This window comes from Scyliorhinus torazame, chromosome 3 (assembly GCF_047496885.1).
Source record: "Scyliorhinus torazame isolate Kashiwa2021f chromosome 3, sScyTor2.1, whole genome shotgun sequence".
Taxonomy (NCBI): Eukaryota; Metazoa; Chordata; class Chondrichthyes; order Carcharhiniformes; family Scyliorhinidae; genus Scyliorhinus; species Scyliorhinus torazame.
Window position 1 is genome coordinate 223,062,969 of NC_092709.1, and position 20,411 is coordinate 223,083,379.

At 50.0% G+C, this 20,411-nt stretch overlaps 1 protein-coding gene across 5 annotated transcripts in view; it reads left to right on the forward strand.

Annotated features, from left to right (window-relative positions):
* Positions 1 to 3,766: 3,766 nt before the first annotated feature.
* Positions 3,767 to 20,411, forward strand: part of LOC140408958 (small glutamine-rich tetratricopeptide repeat-containing protein beta-like) — a 73,900-nt gene continuing 57,255 nt past the window's right edge. For all 5 annotated transcript variants that reach the window (XR_011940249.1, XR_011940248.1, XM_072496913.1 and 2 more), the window contains exons 1-2: positions 3,767 to 3,859; positions 13,506 to 13,613. Coding sequence is in view for 3 of the 5 variants with exons in the window: in XM_072496913.1 (XP_072353014.1) it covers positions 13,514 to 13,613 (100 nt within the window). In the remaining 2 variants the exon portion in view is untranslated. The remainder of the gene's footprint in view (positions 3,860 to 13,505; positions 13,614 to 20,411) is intronic.

Genomic DNA, 20,411 nt, shown 5'->3' on the forward strand with positions numbered 1-20,411 from the left:
GCGGTGCAATGGTTAGCACTGGGACTGCGGCGCTGAGGACCTGGGTTCGAATCCTGGGTCACTGTCTGTGTGGAGTTTGCATATTCTCCCCATGTCTGCGTGAGTTTCACCCCCACAACCCAAAAATGTGCAGGTTAGATGGATTGGCCATGCTAAATTGCGCCTTAATTGGAAAAAAAAAAATCGGTACTCTAAATTTATTTTTTAAAAAGAAAAAAAATGGAGGGATTGCAGAACTTGGTGGTACAGAGGAATCTGGGTGTCCTGGTACATAAATCACAAAAAGTTAGAATGCAGATACAGCAAGTGATTAGGAAGACAAATGGAATGTTGTTGTTTATTGAAAGGAGAATGGAATATAAAAGTAGGGAAGTTTTACTACAGCTGCACAGGGCCTCTTTGAAACCTCATCTGGAATACTGTGTACAGATTTGGTTTATTTTAAAAAGGGGAACATTTCTTTGGCAATACAGAGAGGGTTCACCCGTCACATTCCTGGGATGAAGGACTTACCTTCGACTCTGTACATATTACAGAGAAGGAGGTGCTGGAGATATTAAAGCGGATTAAGATAGATAAATCCCAGGACCTGATGAAATGTATCCCAGGACATTGTGGGAGGCTAGGGAGGAAATTACCGGCCCCCTAACTGAGATATTTGAATCATCGACAGCCACTGGAGAGGTGCCTGATGATTGGAGGGTAGCAAATGTTGTGCCCTTGTTTAAGAAGGGCTGCAGGGATAAGCTTGGGAACTACAGACTAGTGAGCCTTACTTTTGTAGTGGGCAAGTTGTGAGAAGGTATTCTGAGGGATATAAACTACAGGAATTTAGACAGGCAAGGGCTAATTGGGGAAAGTCAGCATGGTTGTAAGGGGAAAGTCATGTCTCACGAATTTGATTGAGTTTTTTCAAGGGGTAACCAAGAAGGTAGATGAGGGCAGGGTGGTCGACGTTGTCTCCATGGACTTTGACAAGGTACCGCATGGTAGGTTAAATCTCCCGGAATCCAGGGCAAGGTAGCCAATTGAATACAAAATTGGCTTGGTGACTGAAGCCAAAGGGTAGTTACAAAGGGTTGTTTTTCAAACTGGAGGCCTGATACCAGCGGTGTGCCTCAGGGATCGGTGCTGGGTTCACTATTATTTGTTATTTATATTAATAATTTGGATGAGAATTTAGAAGGCATGGTAATAATAATAATCGCTTATTGTCACAAGTAGGCTTCAATTAAGTTACTGTGAAAAGCCCCAAGTCGCCACATTCCTGTGCCTCTTCGGGGAGGCCAGTATCAGAATTGAACCCATGCTGCTGCCTTGTTCTGCATCACAAGCCAGCTGTTTAGCCCACTGCGCTAAACTAGCCCCTAAGATTGCAGATGACACCAAGATTGGTGGCATAGTTGTCAGTGAAGAAGGTTATATAAGATTGCAACAGGTTCTTGACCAATTGGGCCAGTGAGCCGATGAATGGCAGATGCAATTTAATTTGGATAAATCTGAGGTGATGTATTTTGGTACAGAACAAAGAGACCGAGGAGTACAGGTTCATAGCTCCTTGAAGGTGGAGTCACAGGTGGACAGGGTGGTGAAGAAGGCATTCAGCATGCTAGGTTTTATCGGTCAGAATATTGAACGTAGGAGTTGGGACGTCTTGTTGAAGTTGTACAAGACATTGGTAAGACCACAGATGGAATACTGCGTTCAGTTCTGGTCACCCTATTATAAGAAGGATTTCTTAAACTAGAAAGAGTGCAGAAGAGATTCACGAGGATGCTACCAGAACAATGGTCTGAGTTATAAGGAGAGGCTGGATAGGCTGGGACATTTTTCCCTGGAGCATAGGAGACTTAGAGTTAATCTTATAGAGGTCTATAAAATAATGAAGAACATAGATAAGGTAGATAGTCGACATCTTTTTAAAGGTAGAGGCGTCTCGAACTAGAGGGCTTGGTTTAATGTGAGAGGGGAGAGATAAAAAGGAGACCAGAGGGGAAATTTCTTCATGCAGAGGGTGGTGAACACCTGGAACAGGCTGCCAGAGGCAGTAGTAGAGGCGGGTACGATTTTGTCTTTTAAAAAGCAGTTAGACAGTTACATAGGCAGAGTTGGTATGGAGGGATCTGGCCAAATGCGGGCAAGTGGGACTAGGTTAGATAGAAACTGGGCGGCATAGACAAACTGGGCCAAAGGGACTGTTTCCATGCTGTAAACATCTATGACTCTATTACCTATAAAGAAATCTTGAATAGCTTGGGCCTGTCCTCAGTGAAAGTTTAGAAGAATGAGATGTGATCTTATCTTATTGGAAAGGAGTAAAAGCAACAGGGTTGTTGTGATGGGAGACTTTAACTTCCCCAATATTGACTGGGACAACTTAGTGCCAGGGGCTTAGATGGGGCAGAGTTTGTAAGGAGCATCCAGCAGGGCTTCTTAAAACAATATGTAGATAGTCCAACTAGGGAAGGGGCTGTACTGGACCTGGAATTGGGGAATGAGCCCAGCCAGGTGGTAGAAGTTTCAGTAGGGGAACATTTCGGGAACAGTGACCACAATTCAGTACATTTTAAAGTGCTGGTGGACAAGGATAAGAATGGTCCTAGGGTGAATGTGCTAAATTGGGGGAAGGCTAATTATAACAATATTAGGTGGGAACTGAAGAACCTAGATTGGGGCGGATGTTTGAGGGTAAATCAACATCTGACATGTGGGAGGCTTTCAAGTGTCAGTTGAAAGGAATTCAGAACCGGCATGTTCCTGTGAGGAAGAAGGATAAATACGGCAATTTTCAGGAACCTTGGATAACGAGAGATATTGTAGGCCTCGTCAAAAAGAAAAAGGAGGCATTTGTCAGGGCTAAAAGGCTGGGAACAGACGAAGCCTGTGTGGAATATAAGGAAAGTAGGAAGGAACTTAAGCAAGGAGTCAGGAGGGCTAGAAGGGGTCACGAAAAGTCATTGGCAAATAGTGTTAAGGAATTTGGGGTATCCCTTTAAAGACTGAGAGATGTTTTTTCTTTCAAAGGGTCATCCGTATGGAGAATTTTCTTTCCCAGAAATCGGTGGAGGCTGAATCTTTGAATTTATTCACGGTTCAGTAAGGCAGATTTTTGATAGACAAGGGGAGAAGGGGGCAGGCCAGGGAATCAATGGTTGCTGGAGGCGGCAAACAAGAAAATGGACTCAAGACCACAACCAGATCAGTCATGATCATATTGAATGGTGGAGCTGGCTCAAAGGGCCAGATGGCCTACTCGCCTATGTTCATTGGTTTGCCTGTCTAGTGTGTCTAATTCCTGCAACCCCCCCCCCCCCCCCCATTGTTTTGTCTAGTTAGCATTTATGCTCATCAATTATTTGTATTACCTCAGCTATACTGTAGTTTTCCAAATAAACTGCAATATACTGTGCAACGCTCTGCTACGAATGCCTTTACAGAAACCATTCTCATCCTTCTCTGGATCATTGCACGTACAATAGATCTGCCCATTATCATCTTTCTCTGGATCGTGGTTACAACAGGTCTGCAGTTGCTATTTCCAACGATGCAAACCTGCAGTAAATCCTTTGCCTTATTGGTCACTGGCCCCGGAGGTTAATTTGCCCTTTGGCTGCAGGAACCACACTCCATCCATGGCTGGGTTTATTTCCAAATTGGTCAGCCAACATTGACTTTCCAGATAGAGAGCCCACCGCTGCCCAGCCCCCGCAGCTGCTGCTGCCGCCGGCGGTGGACACAGTGCCAGCTCCGCCCGCTGTGGCAGTGCGCCTGCGCCGCCGCCTGGCGCTGGAACTTTGTGTCGGGCAGCTCGAGCGCAGAGAGAGAGAGAGCGAGTGAAGAGGACCAGTAACGGCGGCAGGTACCGAGACCCCGGGCGAGAGAACCGGAGGGGAGGGGGGAGATCCCGGGGGAGGGGAGAAGATCCGGGGGGGGGGGGGGGGGGGGAGAGATCCTGGGGAAGGGAGACCTGAGGGAGGGAGAGAGATGTTCCAAGAAGGTGAGAGATGGGGGGGGGGGGGGGGGCTTGTTCGAGAGATCCCAAGCAGAGGAAGAAATTCTGGGGAGAGTGAGATCCCAGAAAGAGATCGCAGAGAGGGAAGACAGAAAGTGGGATCGATACCCAGAGAGAGAGATCCTGGGTGGGGATGCAGAGGAAGCGAGAAATCCTGCAGGAAAGAGACCCGGGGTGAGAGAGATCCTGGGGAGGGAGAGCGATCCTGGTGGTGGTGCGGATTCCTGGGAGAGAGGGATCCTAGAGAGGGATCGCAGAGAGGGATGCCAGCTAGTGAGGGAGAGGTCCAGGGGAGAGAGAGATCCCGGGGGAGAGAGATCACGGGGAGTGGGAGGGATGCCAGGGAGTGAGAGAGATCCTAGGGAGAGAGAGATTCTGAGGTGAGAGATCCTGAGGGAGAGAAATCTCAGTGGCAGAGTGGGAAAGATCATGGGAGAGCGAAGGTCCTAGGGAGCGAACCAGGGGGAGCGTGATCCAGGGAAGAGAGAAATGCCGGGGAGAGAGGGATGCCACAGAGTGAGATAGATTGATCCCAGAGATTCTGGGGAGAAAGCAATGCCCAGGAGCAAGAGATGCCGGAAAGAGAGAGAAGGATCCAGGGAGGGGGGTGGGGAAGAGAGAGAGATCCTGGAGAGAAATCACATGGAGTGGGGAGTGAGGGCAGAGGTCATGGGGAGAGAGAGATTCTGGAGAAAGAGGAATGCCGGGAAGTGAGGGAGAGAGAGACATCCCAGGGTGATCCAGAGGAGAGCTTGATCCTAGCATAGATAGATCCCAGAGAGAAATCCCTGGAAGAGATAGATCGAGAGAGAGACAAATTCTGGGGAGAGGTCATGGGAGAGAGAGAGAGATTCTGGAGAGAGAGGGATGCCAGAGAATGAGAGAGAGAGAGATAATGGAGAGACAGAGAGATCCTGAACAAAGATCTTGGGGAGCGATCCAGTGGGAGTGTGATCCAGGGAGGGAGAGATTCCAGAGAGGGAGATCACAGGGAGTGGGATACTTTTGGGGAGAAGGATCCCAGGGAGACAGGAATCCCAGGGAGTGACAGGGAGATGCCAGAGATCGCAGAAAGGGAGAAATGCTAGGGAGATGGAGATCCTAGGAGAAAGAGATCCTGGGGGCAAAGCGTTCATGGGAAAGAGGGACCCTGAAGAGAGCGGGATGCCTGGGAGGCAGACATCACGGAGATCACACAGAGAGAGATGCGAACCAGGGGGAACGCCCTCTGGAGAGATAGAGATACCAGAGAGGGAGATCATCATTTCATTTCATGGGGAGAGGGTTATTTTGGGGGAAGAGAGATCCCTGTGAGAGAAATCCGGGGGAGAAAGATCCCAGGGAGAGAGGGATGTCAGGGTGTGAGAGAGAGATCCTGGATAGAGAGAGAGAGCCATCCCGGGGGACAGGAAGAGGTCATGGGGGAGAGAAAACCCATAGAGCGAGGGATACCAGGGAGTGAGATAGAGATTCTGATCATGAACAAAGAGAAAAATCCAGATAGAGATCTAGGGGAGAGAGAGATCCCAGGGAGCAATCCAAGTGAGAGCATGATCCAGGGAGAGTGAGAACCAAGAGAGAGAGGACTCAGAGAGTGGGCTTATTTCAGGGAGAGAGGTCCCAGAGGGCGAGAGATCTCAAGAGGGAGAGAACGAGCAATCCCGGGGAGGCGAGACGTCCCTCAGGAGAGAGAAACATCCCTGAGGAGAGAGAGAGCTCACAGTGAGGGAGGTCACAGGAAGAGGGAGGGATCCCAGGGAGAGAGATATTCAGGGGAGAGGCATCCAGGGAGATATGGGGTGGCAGGGTGTGAGAAAGAGGTTCCGGGGTGTGAGAGATCCCAGAGAGAGATTTCTGAGAAAGATCCCAGTTAGGGCGGGAGTTTTTGGGGAAAGATAGATAGCGGGTAGAGGAAGATCCCAGGGTGTGGAAACCCAGAGAGGGAGAGAGATTCCGGGGAAAGAGTGATCATGGGGGAGAGGGAGAGAAATCAAGGAGACAGAGGGGTGCCAGGGCAAGAGAGATATCGAGGGAGAGAGATCATGGGGAGTGATCCAGGGGAGAGCGTGCTTGGTGGAGAGATCCCAGAGTGGCAGATCCCAAGATGTGGGATATTTCGGGGAGAGAGATCTCAGAGAGAGAGAGATCCCAGGGAGAGTAGTAGGCGTTGGCTGGTTGAGGAACTCAGGCTCAGAGTTGATGAGCTGGAATTCTGAGCTACGGATGCTGCAAAAAAAAAAACAGGGAGGGGAGATGTACTTGGACACTGTATTCCAGGAGGCAGTCACATCCCTTAGAATAACTAACTTAACTTCAGCCAGTGGTCAGGGATAGGAGGGTATGGCTGCGAGTGAGGCAGGTAGATGGGATCCAGGAGGTAGGGTTGCAGGAGCCTCAGCCCTTGTCCTTGTCCAACAGGTTTGAGATTCTTGCTCCCTGTGTAGACGGGAACGGGGACTGCAGGGAGGATGAGCAAACTGACCACACCTCGTGCTACAGGGAGCCATTCAAGTGGGGGGAGAGAAAAGAAATGCAGTTGTAATTGGGGATAGAATAGTTAGAAGCATTGACACATCTCTTTGACCAGGATCGTGAATCGCGAAGGTTGCATTGCCTACCTGGTGCTCGGGTTTGGGATATCTCCCAAAGATTTATTGATCTCCCAAAGATTTAAAGATACATGGAGACAATGTTTCCACGAGTAGGAAAACCTAGAACCCGAGGGCACAGCCTCAGATTGAAGGGACGATCCTTTAAAACGGAGATGAGGTGGAATTTGTTTCGCCAGAGGGTGGTGAATCTGTGGAACTCTTTGCTGCAGAAGGCCGTGGAGGCTTAATCGCTGAGGTCTTTAAGACAGAGATAGATCGGTTCTTGGTTAATAAGGGGATCAGGAGTAATGGAAGGCAGGAGAATGGGGATGAGAAAAATATCAGCCATGATTGAATGGCGGAGCAGACTCGATGGGCCGAATGGCCTAATTCTGCTCCTATGTCTTCGGATCTTATGGAAAGAGGTGATCAAGGGGAGAGAGATACCGGAAAGTGAGAGATCCTAGAGAGGGAGAAATGTCTTGAGGAGAAAGAGAAATACTGGGGAAAAAGAGACTCTGGGGAGGAAGAGATCATTTGCGGGGGGGAGAGATCACAGGAGGCGAGGGAGTGATTCGGGGAGAAAGAGCAAGATCCCGGCAGTGGGACAGTGGGGTGAAGATCCCTGGGGCAGAGAGAGATGTCCTCGGAGAGGAAGAGATCTCAGGGAGTGAGATATTCCAGAGAGAGATCACGGGATAGAGAGATCCCAGGGAGAGAGAGGGAGATCCTGGGAGAGAGAGGGAGATCCCGGTGAGAGAGAGGGAGAACCCAGGGAGAGAGAGGGAGATCCCGGGGGGAGAGAGGGAGATCCTGGTGAGAGGGAGGGAGATCCCAGGGAGAGAGAGGGAGATCCCAGGGAGAGAAAGGGAGGTCCCAGGGAGAGAGAGGGAGATCCTGGGGAGAGAGAGGGAGATTCCAGGGAGAGAGCGGGAAATCCTGGGGAGAGAGAGAGGGAGATCCCAGGGAGAGAGCGGGAAATCCTGGGGAGAGAGAGGGGGAGATCCCAGGGAGAGAGCGGGAAATCCTGGGGAGAGAGAGGGGGAGATCCCAGGGAGAGAGAGGGTGATCCTGGGGAGAGAGAGGGAGATCCCGGGGAGAGAAAGGGAGATCCCAGGGAGAGAGAGGGAGATCCCGGGGAGAGAGAGGGAGATTGTGGGGAGAGAGAGGGAGATCCCAGGGAGAGAGAGGGAGATCCCGGGGAGAGAGAGGGAGATCGTGGGGAGAGAGAGGGAGATCCCAGGAAGAGAGAGGGAGATCCCGGGGAGAGAGAGGGAGATCCCAGGGAGAGAGAGGGAGATCCTGGGGAGAGAGAGGGAGATCCCAGGGAGAGAGAGGGAGATCCCGGGGAGAGAGAGGGAGATCCCAGGGAGAGAGAGGGAGATCCCGGGGAGAGAGAGGGAGATCCCAGGGAGAGAGAGGGAGATCCCAGGGAGAGAGAGGGAGATCCTGGGGAGAGAGAGGGAGATCCCAGGGAGAGAGAGGGAGATCCCGGGGAGAGAGAGGGAGATCCCGGGGAGAGAGAGGGAGATCCCGGGGAGAGAAAGGGAGATCCTGGGGAGAGAGAGGGAGATCTCGGGGAGTGACAGAGATACCGGGGAGAGATACCAGAGGTAGGGATCCTGGAAAGAGAGACATAGATTCACAGGAGAGAGTGGGATCCGCAGAAAGATGGTGGGATCCACGGAAGATAAAGGGATCCTGCGGAGAGAGAGATCCTGGAGAGAGGGTGATTTAGCAGGGATGGAGAGATAGCCGGGAGAGAGGGGTGGGGGGTGGTGGGGGGGGGGGGGGGGGAGAGAGAGAGAGTTGCCGGGGAGGGAGAGAGATACCGGGAAGAGCGATATGCCGGGGCGAGAGAGAGAGATGGCGAGGAGAGAGAGAGATGTTGGGGGCGGGGAGGAAATGTCGGGGGAGAGAGCGGTGACAAGGGGGGGGGCAGAGAGAGATGCCGGGGGGGAGAGAAATGTCGGGTGTGGGGGGGGGGGGGGTGGAGAAAGATGGCATGGGGGGGAGAGAGAGATGCCGAGGTGGGGGTGGGGGGGGGGGGGGAAGAGAGAGATGCCAAGTGGGTAGAGAGAGAGAGATGCCAAGGGAAGGGAGGGGAGAGAGAAAGAGAAAGATGGCGTGGGGGAAGGGGGCGAGAGTACTGGAGTGCACCACCGGAGCGGTTGAGGCATCGGAACCGCATCTTGAGGAGTCCAATGCACTGCTCAGTCACAGTCTGAATGGCAGCAAGGGCCTCGTTTTACTGGGTCTCTGCTTCGGTCTCCGGCCTCCATACTGACGTCATTAGCCAGGTCATCAGCGGGTATCCACCAAGAGCCAGCCGCTCATCCTGGGGTGGTCCTTGAAGAGGCCGGGGATGTCCGACTGCCCCAGAATGCAGCTGTCGTGGACACTCCCGGGAAGTGTGCACACATCGCCATGTGGTGGTCGCACACGAGCTGTATGTTCAGGGAAGGGAACCCCTTTCTGTTAATGTAGGGCACCCCCAGATGGCCCCCTTAGAAGAGCTGGAAGGAGGCGTGAAAAAGCCCTGGCGGGAAGGAGCAGGGAAAACCCCAAGGCATTCTACATTTATGTGAGAAATAAGAGGATGATCAGACTGAGAGTAGGGCCGATCAGGGATATTGGAGGGAACTTGTGCCTAGAGTCTGAGGAGGTAGGGGAGGCTCTAAATGAATATTTTGCTTCAGTATTCACGAGAGAGAGGGACCTTGTTGCTCGTGAGAACGTGAACCAGGTAAATAAGCTCGAACAGGTTGATATTAATAAGGAGGATGTGCTGGAAATTTTGAAAAGCATCAGGATCGATAAGGCCCCTGGGCCAGACGGGATATACCCAAGGTTACTCCGGGACGTGAGGGAGGAGGTTGCTGCGCCGTTGGCGATGATCTTTGCGTCCTCACTCTCCACTGGAGTAGTACCAGATGATTGGAGGAAGGCAAATGTTGTTCCCCTGTTCAAGAAAAGGAATAGGGAGATCCCTGGGAATTACAGACCAGTGAGTCTTACATCTGTGGTGAGCAAAATACTGGAAAGGATATGAGAGATAGGATTTATGATTATTTAGAAAAACATAGTTTGATTAAAGATAGTCAGCTTTGTGAGGGGAAGGTCATGCCTCACAAACCTCATTCAATTCTTTGAGGATGTGACGAGACACATTGATGAAGGTCGGCAGTGGATGTGGTGTATATGAATTTCAGTAAGGCATTTGATAAGGTTCCCCATGGTAGGTTCATTCAGAAAGTCAGGGGGCATGGGATACAGGGAAATCTGGCTGTCTGCATACAGAATTGGTTGGCCGAAAGAAGACAGCGCGTGGTAGTAGATGGAAAGTATTCTGCCTGGAGATCGGTGACCAGTGGTGTCCCGCAGGGATCTGTTCTGGGACCTCTACTCTTTGTGGTTTTTATAAATGACTTGGATGAGGAAGTGGATGGGTGGGTTAGTAAGTTTGCCGATGACACGCAGGTTGATGGAGTTGTAGATAGTGTTGAGGGTTGTTGCAGGTTATAACAGGACATTGACAGGAGGCAGAGCTGGGCTGAGAAGTGGCAGTTGGAGTTCAACCTGGATAAATGTGAAGTGATTCATTTTGGAAGGTCGAATTTGAATGCCGAATACAGGGTTAAAGGCAGGGGGTGGGATTATCCACCGGCGTGTTTCTCCGTTTTGCCGGCACCTGGGGGTTTCCCGACAGCATGGGGCTACCCCTAATGAGAAACCCCATTGACCGGCCGGCGTAACGGAGAATCCCGCCGGCGGGTCGGGGCAGAAATATGGTGCGGCGGGGTGGAGAATCCAGCCCAGGAACTTTGGAAGTGTGGAGGAACAGAGGGATCGAATTTGAATGCCGAATACAGGGTTAAAGGCAGGGGGTGGGATTATCCACCGGCGTGTTTCTCCGTTTTGCCGGCACCTGGGGGTTTCCCGACAGCATGGGGCTACCCCTAATGAGAAACCCCATTGACCGGCCGGCGTAACGGAGAATCCCGCCGGCGGGTCGGGGCAGAAATATGGTGCGGCGGGGTGGAGAATCCAGCCCAGGAACTTTGGAAGTGTGGAGGAACAGAGGGATCTTGGGGTCCACGTACAAAGATCCCTCAAAGTTGCCACCCTGGTTGATAGGGTTGTTAAGAAGGCTTATGGTGTGTTGGCTTTCATTAACAGGGGGATTGAGTTTAAGAGCCGCAAGGTTTTGCTGCAGCTTTATAAAACCCTAGTTAGACCACACTTGGAATATTGTGTCCAGGTTTGGTCGCCTCATTATCGGAAGGATGTGGATACTTTGGGGAGGGTGCAGAGGAGACTTACTAGGATGCTGCCTGGACTGGAGGGCATGTCTTATGAAGAAAGGCTGAGGGAGCTAGGGCTTTTCTCACTGGAGCGAAGAAGGAAGAGAGGTGACTTGATAGAGGTGTACAAGGTGATGAGAGGCATGGATAGAGTGGATAGCCAGAGACTTTTCCCCAGGGTGGAAATGGCTGTCACGAGGAGACATAATTTTAAGGTGATTGGAGGAAGGTTTCGGGGAGATGTCAGAGGTAGCTTCTTTACACAGAGTGATGGGTGCGTGGAATGCACTGCCAGCGGAGGTGGTGGAGTCTGAGTAATTAGGGACATTTAAGCGACTCTTAGACAGGCACATGGACAGCAGTAAATTGAAGGGGTGTAGGTTAGGTTGATCTTAGATCAGGATAAATGGTTGGCACAACATCGTTGGCCAAAGGGCCTGTACTGTGCTGTACTGTTCTATGTTAAGGCGAGATCCCGATTTCACCTACGGGAGCGGTCCGGTTACATCGTAAATTGCTTGGCGCCTGGCACGGACCTCATTTTCGGCCTCTTCTGCTATCCACTGGCCTTGTTTCGCTCGTGCAAGAGCACAATGAGGCTGGAGAATCGCGCCCATGTTGTAAATGAGCTGGACCTGTTGTTTACAGGATCTGCCTCTTTAATACTTGGAGGCTTTTTATTCTGTTCTCATATTTGTTGTATCAAACATGTTTCTTATAAACTGCAATGACATTATTTTGGGAAGCACCCTGTACCCAGTTTTAGATTATTTCTATTACTGGTTCACACCTCAGTGTTAACAAAGACAATTTACTTGATAATTTTTGATTAATTTGTTGTAGAGAAAAGCACAGATGCAACAATGCGAATAAACAGGACGATATGAATAATTCTCACCTCGTGCTTTGTACTTGGTTAACCTGAAGAACAAAGAGGGAGCATTTATTGAAGTGCAGAAAATTCTTACAAGCCTCGACAGGGTAGATTCAGGAAGGATGTTTCCCCCAGTTTTGGGGTGGGGGGGGGGCTGAGGTGGTGGTCGAGAACCAGGAGACACTGTCTCAGAATATAAAAGAAGCCATTTGGAACTGAGATGAGGAATTTCTTCAGTCAGAAGGCATTGAAACTTTGGAATTCTCAACCCCAGAGGGCTGTGGAGGCTAAGGCACTGAGTATGTTCAAAGCAGAGATCAATAGATTTCTGGATCCCAATGACATCAAAGGAAATGGGGATAGTGCGGAAAGATGGTGTTGAGGTAGAAGTTCACCCATGATCTATTTGAATGGAGCAGGCTCGAGGAGCCAAATTATCTACTCCTGCTTCTTGTTCTTTTGTGATGCTAGATTTAAAAAATAATTGGACTATTTAAATGTTTTAGCTTCAGGTTACAAATATGACTTATTTTAGAACAGGAAAGCTCTTTGCTCTGAGATTTTCAATACAATGATATTATTCTCTATTTTATGGGGCTGGTTTCGCTCAGTAGGCTGGACAGTTGGTTCATAATGTAGAGGGAGGCCAACAGCATGGGTTCAATTCCCATACTGGCTAAGGTCATTCATGCAGGCTCCACCTTCTCAACCTTGCCCCTCGCCTGAGGTGTGGTGATCCTCAGGTTAAGCCATCACCAGCCAGCTCCCCGCCTCAAAGGGAAAAGCAGTTTATGGTCACCTGGGACTATGGTGACTGTATTTATCTATCTTATAATACAAAAGAGACATTTGTCGAATACTAGATTCAGTATACCAACACATTTGCATCAACAACTGCTGAACTTATGAAAGGTTCAAGGGGCTATCTGAATGTTCACCTATTATTGCAGGGTTAATGTAAGCCTACTTGTGACTATAATTAAGATGAAGATTTTATCAGCAAGTAGTTGGTGTACAATAATTATATTTGTATACGTTAGTCAGCTTTGTACCAAGAGATAAATGATATGGAAGGAGAAAGAAGCCAAATTTAAGATTTGATGGATGCACAAAGGCATAGTATATAGATTTTTTTTCTCAATCTCTGCCATTATGTCATAGAGAGGACAGAGCTTGGCAATCAAGCTGCACTTTTTCCCCCATTTGATGTCACTTCCCTATCTTAAAAATAAACTTAAGTTGTGAGTCTTGCATATGTGCAATTCTCCACCATTGTCAGTGGGGCAGATTCAACACAGTAGAAATTTTGCTGAAGTTTTATTGGAAAGCGGAGGTACATGTATAGGCAAAGATGGTTGATCTCACAGCTGAAATACCAGCAAGATATTATCTACAGAAACATCAAAGCAGGAAGAATAAGAAACGTTTTTTTCATCTCTTTGCCATATGAAATTCTTACCAATATAACTTGATGTGAACCCCAGATTTAGGCTATTTATTCAAGAGAGATTTTCATGTCCAGTGGACCGGAGTTTAAGATGCAGAGTCTATGAGAGAGTCAATAAATTACTGATTGAAATTATGAGCGGCCAATATCTGCACATTTTTGATAACGTGAATCATTTTACAGGCTTAATTTCTCATACATTTGATAATTTTTAATTTTTATATAATTCTGAAAGGTTGCTAATACTTAAGTTAATGTTCCTTTTAATATTTTCAAGGTGGTAACATGTCAGAGCTAAAGCGTCTTGCCTATTCAATTCTTGCCTTTCTGCGTGAGCAGACAAAGTCCCAAGCTTGGAATTCTGATGAACGGGAAAGTTTAGAAGGTTGGTGTAATCCAGAATACTCAGTGCAATGCCCTCCATTTCATGTTTATCAGTTATGAACTGCACATCTTTCAGTTTCTGTGAGGAAATGCTACCATCCAATTCTGGCCTCTGGAGGATCCCTGGTTTTAGTTGCTCCACCTCTGTTGGCCATGCCATCGGCTGCCTAGGTTGTAACCTCTGGAATTCCTTCCTATTTGCCTCTCTGCCTCTTTTTCCCCATTTGCCTCTCTGCCTCTTTTTCCCCCTTCCAGATGTTCCTTATAGCCTACCTCTTTGACCATCTTGGTGTCCAATTTTGCTTTTATCATTCCATGAAATATTTGAGATATTTTATTATGGTTGATGGTGCTATATAAATATAATTTGTGGTATTTCTGGTCTCAGAATTATAGGATTAAGATTGACATGGCTTTGCACATGATTATATATCTGTCATGTACCAATGTAAAAGTAATGAGGCTGAGAACATCCAACATGTATCAAAGAAACGCAAGCGATTCCAAAAGCGTTCCTGTAGTTATCCAGTTCTTTATCATTAACCTGCACTAAAAGTTAAAAATAATTTTGTAATGGGAAATGAAATGACTTTTAAATCTATCAGAACGTTGATTTGTTTTTAAATGTATTTCATTACACAATAATCTTTTCAGAAATATAGATGAGTCCAGTGGTGCTTCACAGTGGAAAGTGGACATTAAGCAACAACAGAAAAAAGGAGAAATGACTTTTTAACCATGGCGTAAAATCTTTGTTTTATGGTAGAGGAATAATGAGGTTGAGCCTAAGGGGGGAGTTCCGGCGAGCAGTTGTAAAGCAGACAGCAGCAAATCATGAAGGTCCATGACCATCTTCTCATGGTAGTTCGGAATTGGCAATGACATCTTTGATAGCAACGCCCATTCCCCAAGAATTATTATTTTTTTAAACACAACTGTAGGCTCTGCCTGGGAGAGAGAGAGAGAGAGACAGGTTAAGGAAGTGTGATTTGGAGGACCAAAAGGATATACACTGGCAGAGGTAAAGGGTGGTGTGATATTGTGGGGGGATTAAAATGATCCCAGAGTGCTGAGAGAGAATTACGGGTGTGTATTTTGATCTCCAAAAGACTTTCTATAAATTTCACATCAATTAAAATCAAAGCTGTAGAAATTCAGATTGAACCCTGAGAATGAAGAAGTAACAAGTGAAGGGCAAAAACTACATTTTGATACATTCACACAAAATTAACTGGAAAATGCTTTCTCCGTGTCTCTCGAAGTGTCTCCTGACTTCTGTGCCAGATTCAAACTTCCTGGCCGGAGTTCTCCAAAAATGTGTTGACGTCAGCGCCAGAGTGCTCCGCGCTGCTCCAGCTACCTTCCGAGGCCTGCACTGACGGCCGCGGGTCTTTTAATGGCCCCCGAACGGCGCCGTGTCGACTGTGCGAGCGCAACTGACTCCGATTCTCCGGTCGCTGGAGATTCGCGTCCCGGCGTCTGACCCGATCGTGGGTCTGAGGCCCCATTCTCCGCCCCCGCTTCGAGCCCGATTTCGGCGCAGAGGCTCGGAGAATCCCGGCCCCTATGTCACGTCTGGTCTCAGCTAGGATACTGTTTCAATCTTGTTGAATGTACCTTAATATCAGATAATGTCAGAACTTATAGTTCATTATTTGTAACATTTGATACAGCCATGGACAGTGTTTAGAATTATAATCATAGTTCTAACTTACTCATATTATTTATACAAATTTAGTCATTTTCAGGAATCTTTTTTAGCTAATGTTTTAAAGGACTTCCCTCTATAAATGCTGAATCCAACAATATTAAAGGAGTTATTTAGGAAGGAGGATGTACTGAGGGCAGTATCTCAGAGCTTGATGCAGGGATATCATGATTTCTAATCTACATAAATGATCTGAATTAATTTCAAATCAGGGTCTGACTTTAATTCTACCTGGCTGGGAGCAGGTAAAATGGATTGGGAGCATATCCATTGCTTTCCTGCTCAAGATGACCATGAGAAGGATGGGAACCCCTTACTGATGCATGTTGATTACATTCAAACAGCAGGTGTGAAATAAAGTGAAGAAAATGCCACAGAGTAGACATTGTCGAGGAAGATCGGGTGGGTGGCTGAATTGAATTGAAGACATTAATGAGGGACAAAAGGATTTGGAAAATGAGCGACTGCGGGGATTAAGGGTGGTCTTTCCTGGTTGGCACATCGCTACGGTTTTGAAGAAGAGGAAGCCATTAATGATGTCAGCAAATATTAGGACAAGGAAAGCTAGTGTGTGATTAAGGGCAAAGGCTGGGAGGAACACAAAGGAGCATAAATAACTCTGATAAATAACACTTTTTAGTGTTATGTTAATATATATACAGATATACATACATATGAATTTAGGAGTAGGGAACTCAGCCCTTCGGGCCTGCTCCGCCAATTAAGAGGTCATGGTTGATCTGATTATAACCTCAACCCACATTCTGCCTACCCCCGATAACTTTACACCCACTTATTATTCGAGAATCTATCCCGCTCCGCCTTAAAAATATTCAAAGGCTCTGCATCCACTGCCTCTTGAGGAAGAGAATTCCAGAGACTCACAACCCTCTGAGAGAAAACAATTCTCCTCAGCTCTGTCTTAAATGAGCAACTCTTTATTTTTAAACAGTAACCCCTAGATCCAGATTCTCACAAAAGAGGGAACATCCTCTCCACATCTACCCTGTCAGGACACTAATACAGATTTAAAAAGTAGAAAATGCTGCAGATATTCAGCAGATAGAGCAGTATCTATGGAGAGGAGCAGCGTTAATATTTCAGGTCTGTGACCTTTCATAAGAAATGGGGAAGGTTAAAAATGTAATGGGTTTTGAGCAAGTGAAAGGGCAGGCGGAGATGAGAAACAGTCTGTGACTGGCTGGAGGTCAGGAGAGATTAAGACCGGAATTTTCCAGCACTTCATGCAGCAGGATCTTCCAGTCCCACCACTATGAACGGAGATTTCAATGGCTCGTTGGCCCTACCGCTGGAAGGGCTGGGAAACTCTGGCCTAAATGACAAACCGTTTCATGGTGCAAAGCCAAAAGCGACATGTAAAGAAATGAAAGATCTTGGAAGGAGGTGTGAGCGGCAGGAAACCAGCCTTCTAAATGCAGAATAAGTTAGAAAGAAATGAGGGAGAGAAATAAAAAAAATTTAAAACGGGGGCAGAGGCTATGATCTCAAATTGTTGAACTCAATAATGCAAAAGTGCTCAGTTGAAAGATGAAGTGCTATTCCCTGAACTTCAGTGGATCACTGTAGCAATCAAAAGACAGAAAGGTACCAAAACAAAGGTACCAAACACATATTTCCCTGCCCTCCCCTTTCAGCATTCTAAATGGACCATTCCATCCACGACAATGTGGTCCACTCCTCAGTCACCCCTACCATTCCCTTCTTTCCCTTTGGCACCTTGCCGTGCAAGCAGAGGAAATGCAATACCTGTCTTTTCATTTCTTCTTTCACTGTCTGAGGCTTCAAACACACCTTCCAAGTGAAACAGCGATTTACTTGTACTTCCAGTTTAGTATACTGCATTTGCTGTTCATGATGTGGTCGTCTCCACATTGGGGAGACATTGTTGGGTGATGACTTTGCAAAACACCTCCATTCAGTGTGTAAGCATGACCTTGAGCTTCCAGTTGCTTGTCACCCTAATTCTCCACCTTGCTCCCGCGCTGAACTTTCTATCTTTGGCCTGCCAATTAAGCTTAATGGAAGCTTGAGGAAAACCTTGGGCGGGAGTCTCCGTTTTGCCGGCGCCCGGGGGTTTCCCGACAGCGTGAGGCTGCCCGACAATGGGAAACCCCATTGACCGGCCAGCGTAACGGAGCATCCCGCCGGCAGGTTGAGGCTGAAAAGTGGCGTGGCGGGGCGGAGAATCCAGCCCCTTATCTTTTGACTCAGCACTCCACAGTCTTCTAGACGCAACATTGAGTTTAACAGCTTTAGGTCAAAATCTCTGCCATCATATTGTCTTGTGTTATCTTTTTGTTTTGATGGATTTTTCTCGTCTTGTTCCTTTCTTTCCCTCCATCTTGCATTCTGATAGTTTCTGGATAGCCGTTCACACCTCATTTGGACACAACCTTTGTGTCTTTATTTTACCCATTACCACTTTCTTTGGCTATTGTTTTGTTATTTAAATTCTCCTGCCTTCCACCCTATCACAGAGCTTCCTTTTTTACTTCCTGTCCCCTTCCCCTTCCATTGGTTTAAAAGCTGTCACATTTTCATCTTTCTGCAGTTCTGATGAAAGCTTATCTTGATCTAAAATGTTAACTTGGTTTCTTTCAGGGGCGGCATGTGGTTAGCGCTGGGACTACGGCACTGAGGACCCAGGTTCGAATACCGGCCCCGGGTCACTGTCCGTGTGGCGTTTGCACATTCTCCCCATGTCTGCGTGGGTTTCACCCCCACAACCCAAAGATGTACAGGTTAAGTGGATTGGCCACGCTAAATTGCCCCTTCATTGGAAAGAAAATTAATTGGGTCTTCTAAAATTTAAAAAAAAAATTGGCTTCTCTCCAAAGATGCTGCCTTTCCTATTGAATATTTCCAGCATTATCTACTTCTGTGTCAGATTTATTATATTGGGGACCGTGCATTTCTGCACAAAAGTTAATTGTAATTGCAACTGGCTACATGGTGTGGGGAATACTGGGCGTCATTCTCCGACCCCCCGCCGGGTCGGAGAATGGCCGTTGGCCGCCGTGAATCCCGCCCCCGCCCCCGCCGAAGTCTCCGAAGGGAGAAATGTCGGCGGGGCGTTAATGGCGCCGCTGCCGCGGAGAATGTCACGGGTCTGCGCAAGGCAGCCGATTTTCGGCCTGCCGATATTCTCCCTTCCGGATGGGCCGAAGTCCCGTCGACGTGATGACCGTTCACGTCGACGTGAATCAAACCTCCTTTTCATCGGCGTGACCCGGTGCTCCAGGCTCACGCCGGCCAGCGAGGAGGTGAGTGACGGCCTGGGGGGTTGGCTCTGGGCAGGAAATGGCGTGGCCGCAGACTGATTGCGTGAGGAGAGGTGTGTCTCGGCTTGTGTGTGTGTGTGTGTGCGGCGGGGGGGGGGGGGGGGGGTTAGAGTAGGCTGGGCTCCGGGGGAGTGCCGGGAGGGGGTCCGTGCCGGGGTGGAGGTTGGGGGGGGGGTCCGTGCTGGGGTGGAGGTTGGAGGGGGTCCGTGCTGGGGTGGAGGTTGGGGAGGGGGTCCGTGCTGGGGTGGGGGTTGGAGGGGGTCCGTGCCGGGGTGGAGGTTTGGGGTTGGAGGGGGTCCGTGCCGGGGTGGAGGTTGGGGGGGGGGGGGGGTCCGTGCTGGGGTGGAGGTTGGGGGTTGGAGGGGGTCCGTGCCGGGGTGGAGGTTGGGGGGGGTCAGTGCTGGGGTGGACGTTGGGGAGGGGGTCCGTGCTGGGGTGGAGGTTGGGGAGGGGGTCCGTGCTGGGGTGGAGGTTGGGGAGGGGGTCCGTGCTGGGGTGGAGGTTGGGGGTTGGAGGGGGTCCGTGCCGGGGTGGATGTTGGGGGGGGGGTCCGTGCTGGGGTGGAGGTTGGGGGTTGGAGGGGGTCCGTGCTGGGGTGGAGGTTGGGGGTTGGAGGGGATCCGTGCCGGGGTGGAGGTTGGGGGGGGGGGTCCGTGCTGGGGTGGAGGTTGGGGGTTGGAGGGGTTCCGTGCCGGGGTGGAGGTTGGGGGGGGTCAGTGCTGGGGTGGAGGTTGGGGAGGGGGTCCGTGCTGGGGTGGAGGTTGGGGAGGGGGTCTGTGCTGGGGTGGAGGTTGGGGAGGGGGTCCGTGCTGGGGTGGAGGTTGGGGGTTGGAGGGGGTCCGTGCCGGGGTGGAGGTTGGGGGGGGGGGTCCGTGCTGGGGTGGAGGTTGGGGGTTGGAGGGGGTCCGTGCCGGGGTGGAGGTTGGGGGGGGGGTCCGTGCTGGGGTGGAGGTTGGGGGTTGGAGGGGGTCCGTGCCGGGGTGGAGGTTGGGGGGGGGGGTCCGTGCTGGGGTGGAGGTTGGGGAGGGGGTCCGTGCCGAGGAGGGTGATGGGACGGCAAATGAGTTGGTCCACCTGGCCAGGTGCCAGCCTCCAACAGTTGGACCCATGCGGTCCATGCCACCTGGCTGGGGGGAGGAGGGGATATGGGCAATGATGACATGTCGTCGTTCCCCTCCCCCCCACCAGGCCGTCATGTTTTCAGATCATCCAGCGATGTTGGCCGCCGTGGTGGCAGCCGCTCATGTCTATGTTGCCCTGGATGAGGAGGAGGAGGAGGAGCGTGCCAGAGAGGCGGCGCAGGCTGCCACAGAGGGGCAGGCGGCAGCCGCCCAGGCTGGAGGGACACCTGACCGACAGGACGAGGAGGGGGAGGAGGACGTCGCGGCCCCACGGCAACGGAGGCACCCGAGGGTGCCCCGTGTGTACCGGCCCCGCCAGTCATACCAGGACCTTACGGACCGGGAATGCAGGAGGAGACTCCGGATGAGCCGGGAAACCGTGGCACACATCTGCCACCTGCTGGCACACCTGTCACCGCGTGGCACTGGCGGGGGACACCCTCTCCCCGTGTCCGTCAAGGTTACGGTGGCCCTGAACCTTTATGCAACGGGGTAATTCCAGGCACCGATTGGGGACCTGTCCGGCATATCGCAGACATCGGTGCACCGGTGCATCCGGGCAGTGACAGATGCCCTTTATGCTATGGCGCACCGCTACATCCGCTTCCCGTGGACCGGGCCAGCCAAGATGCCCGGGCCGTGGGCTTCTCTGCCATGGCCGGGTTCCC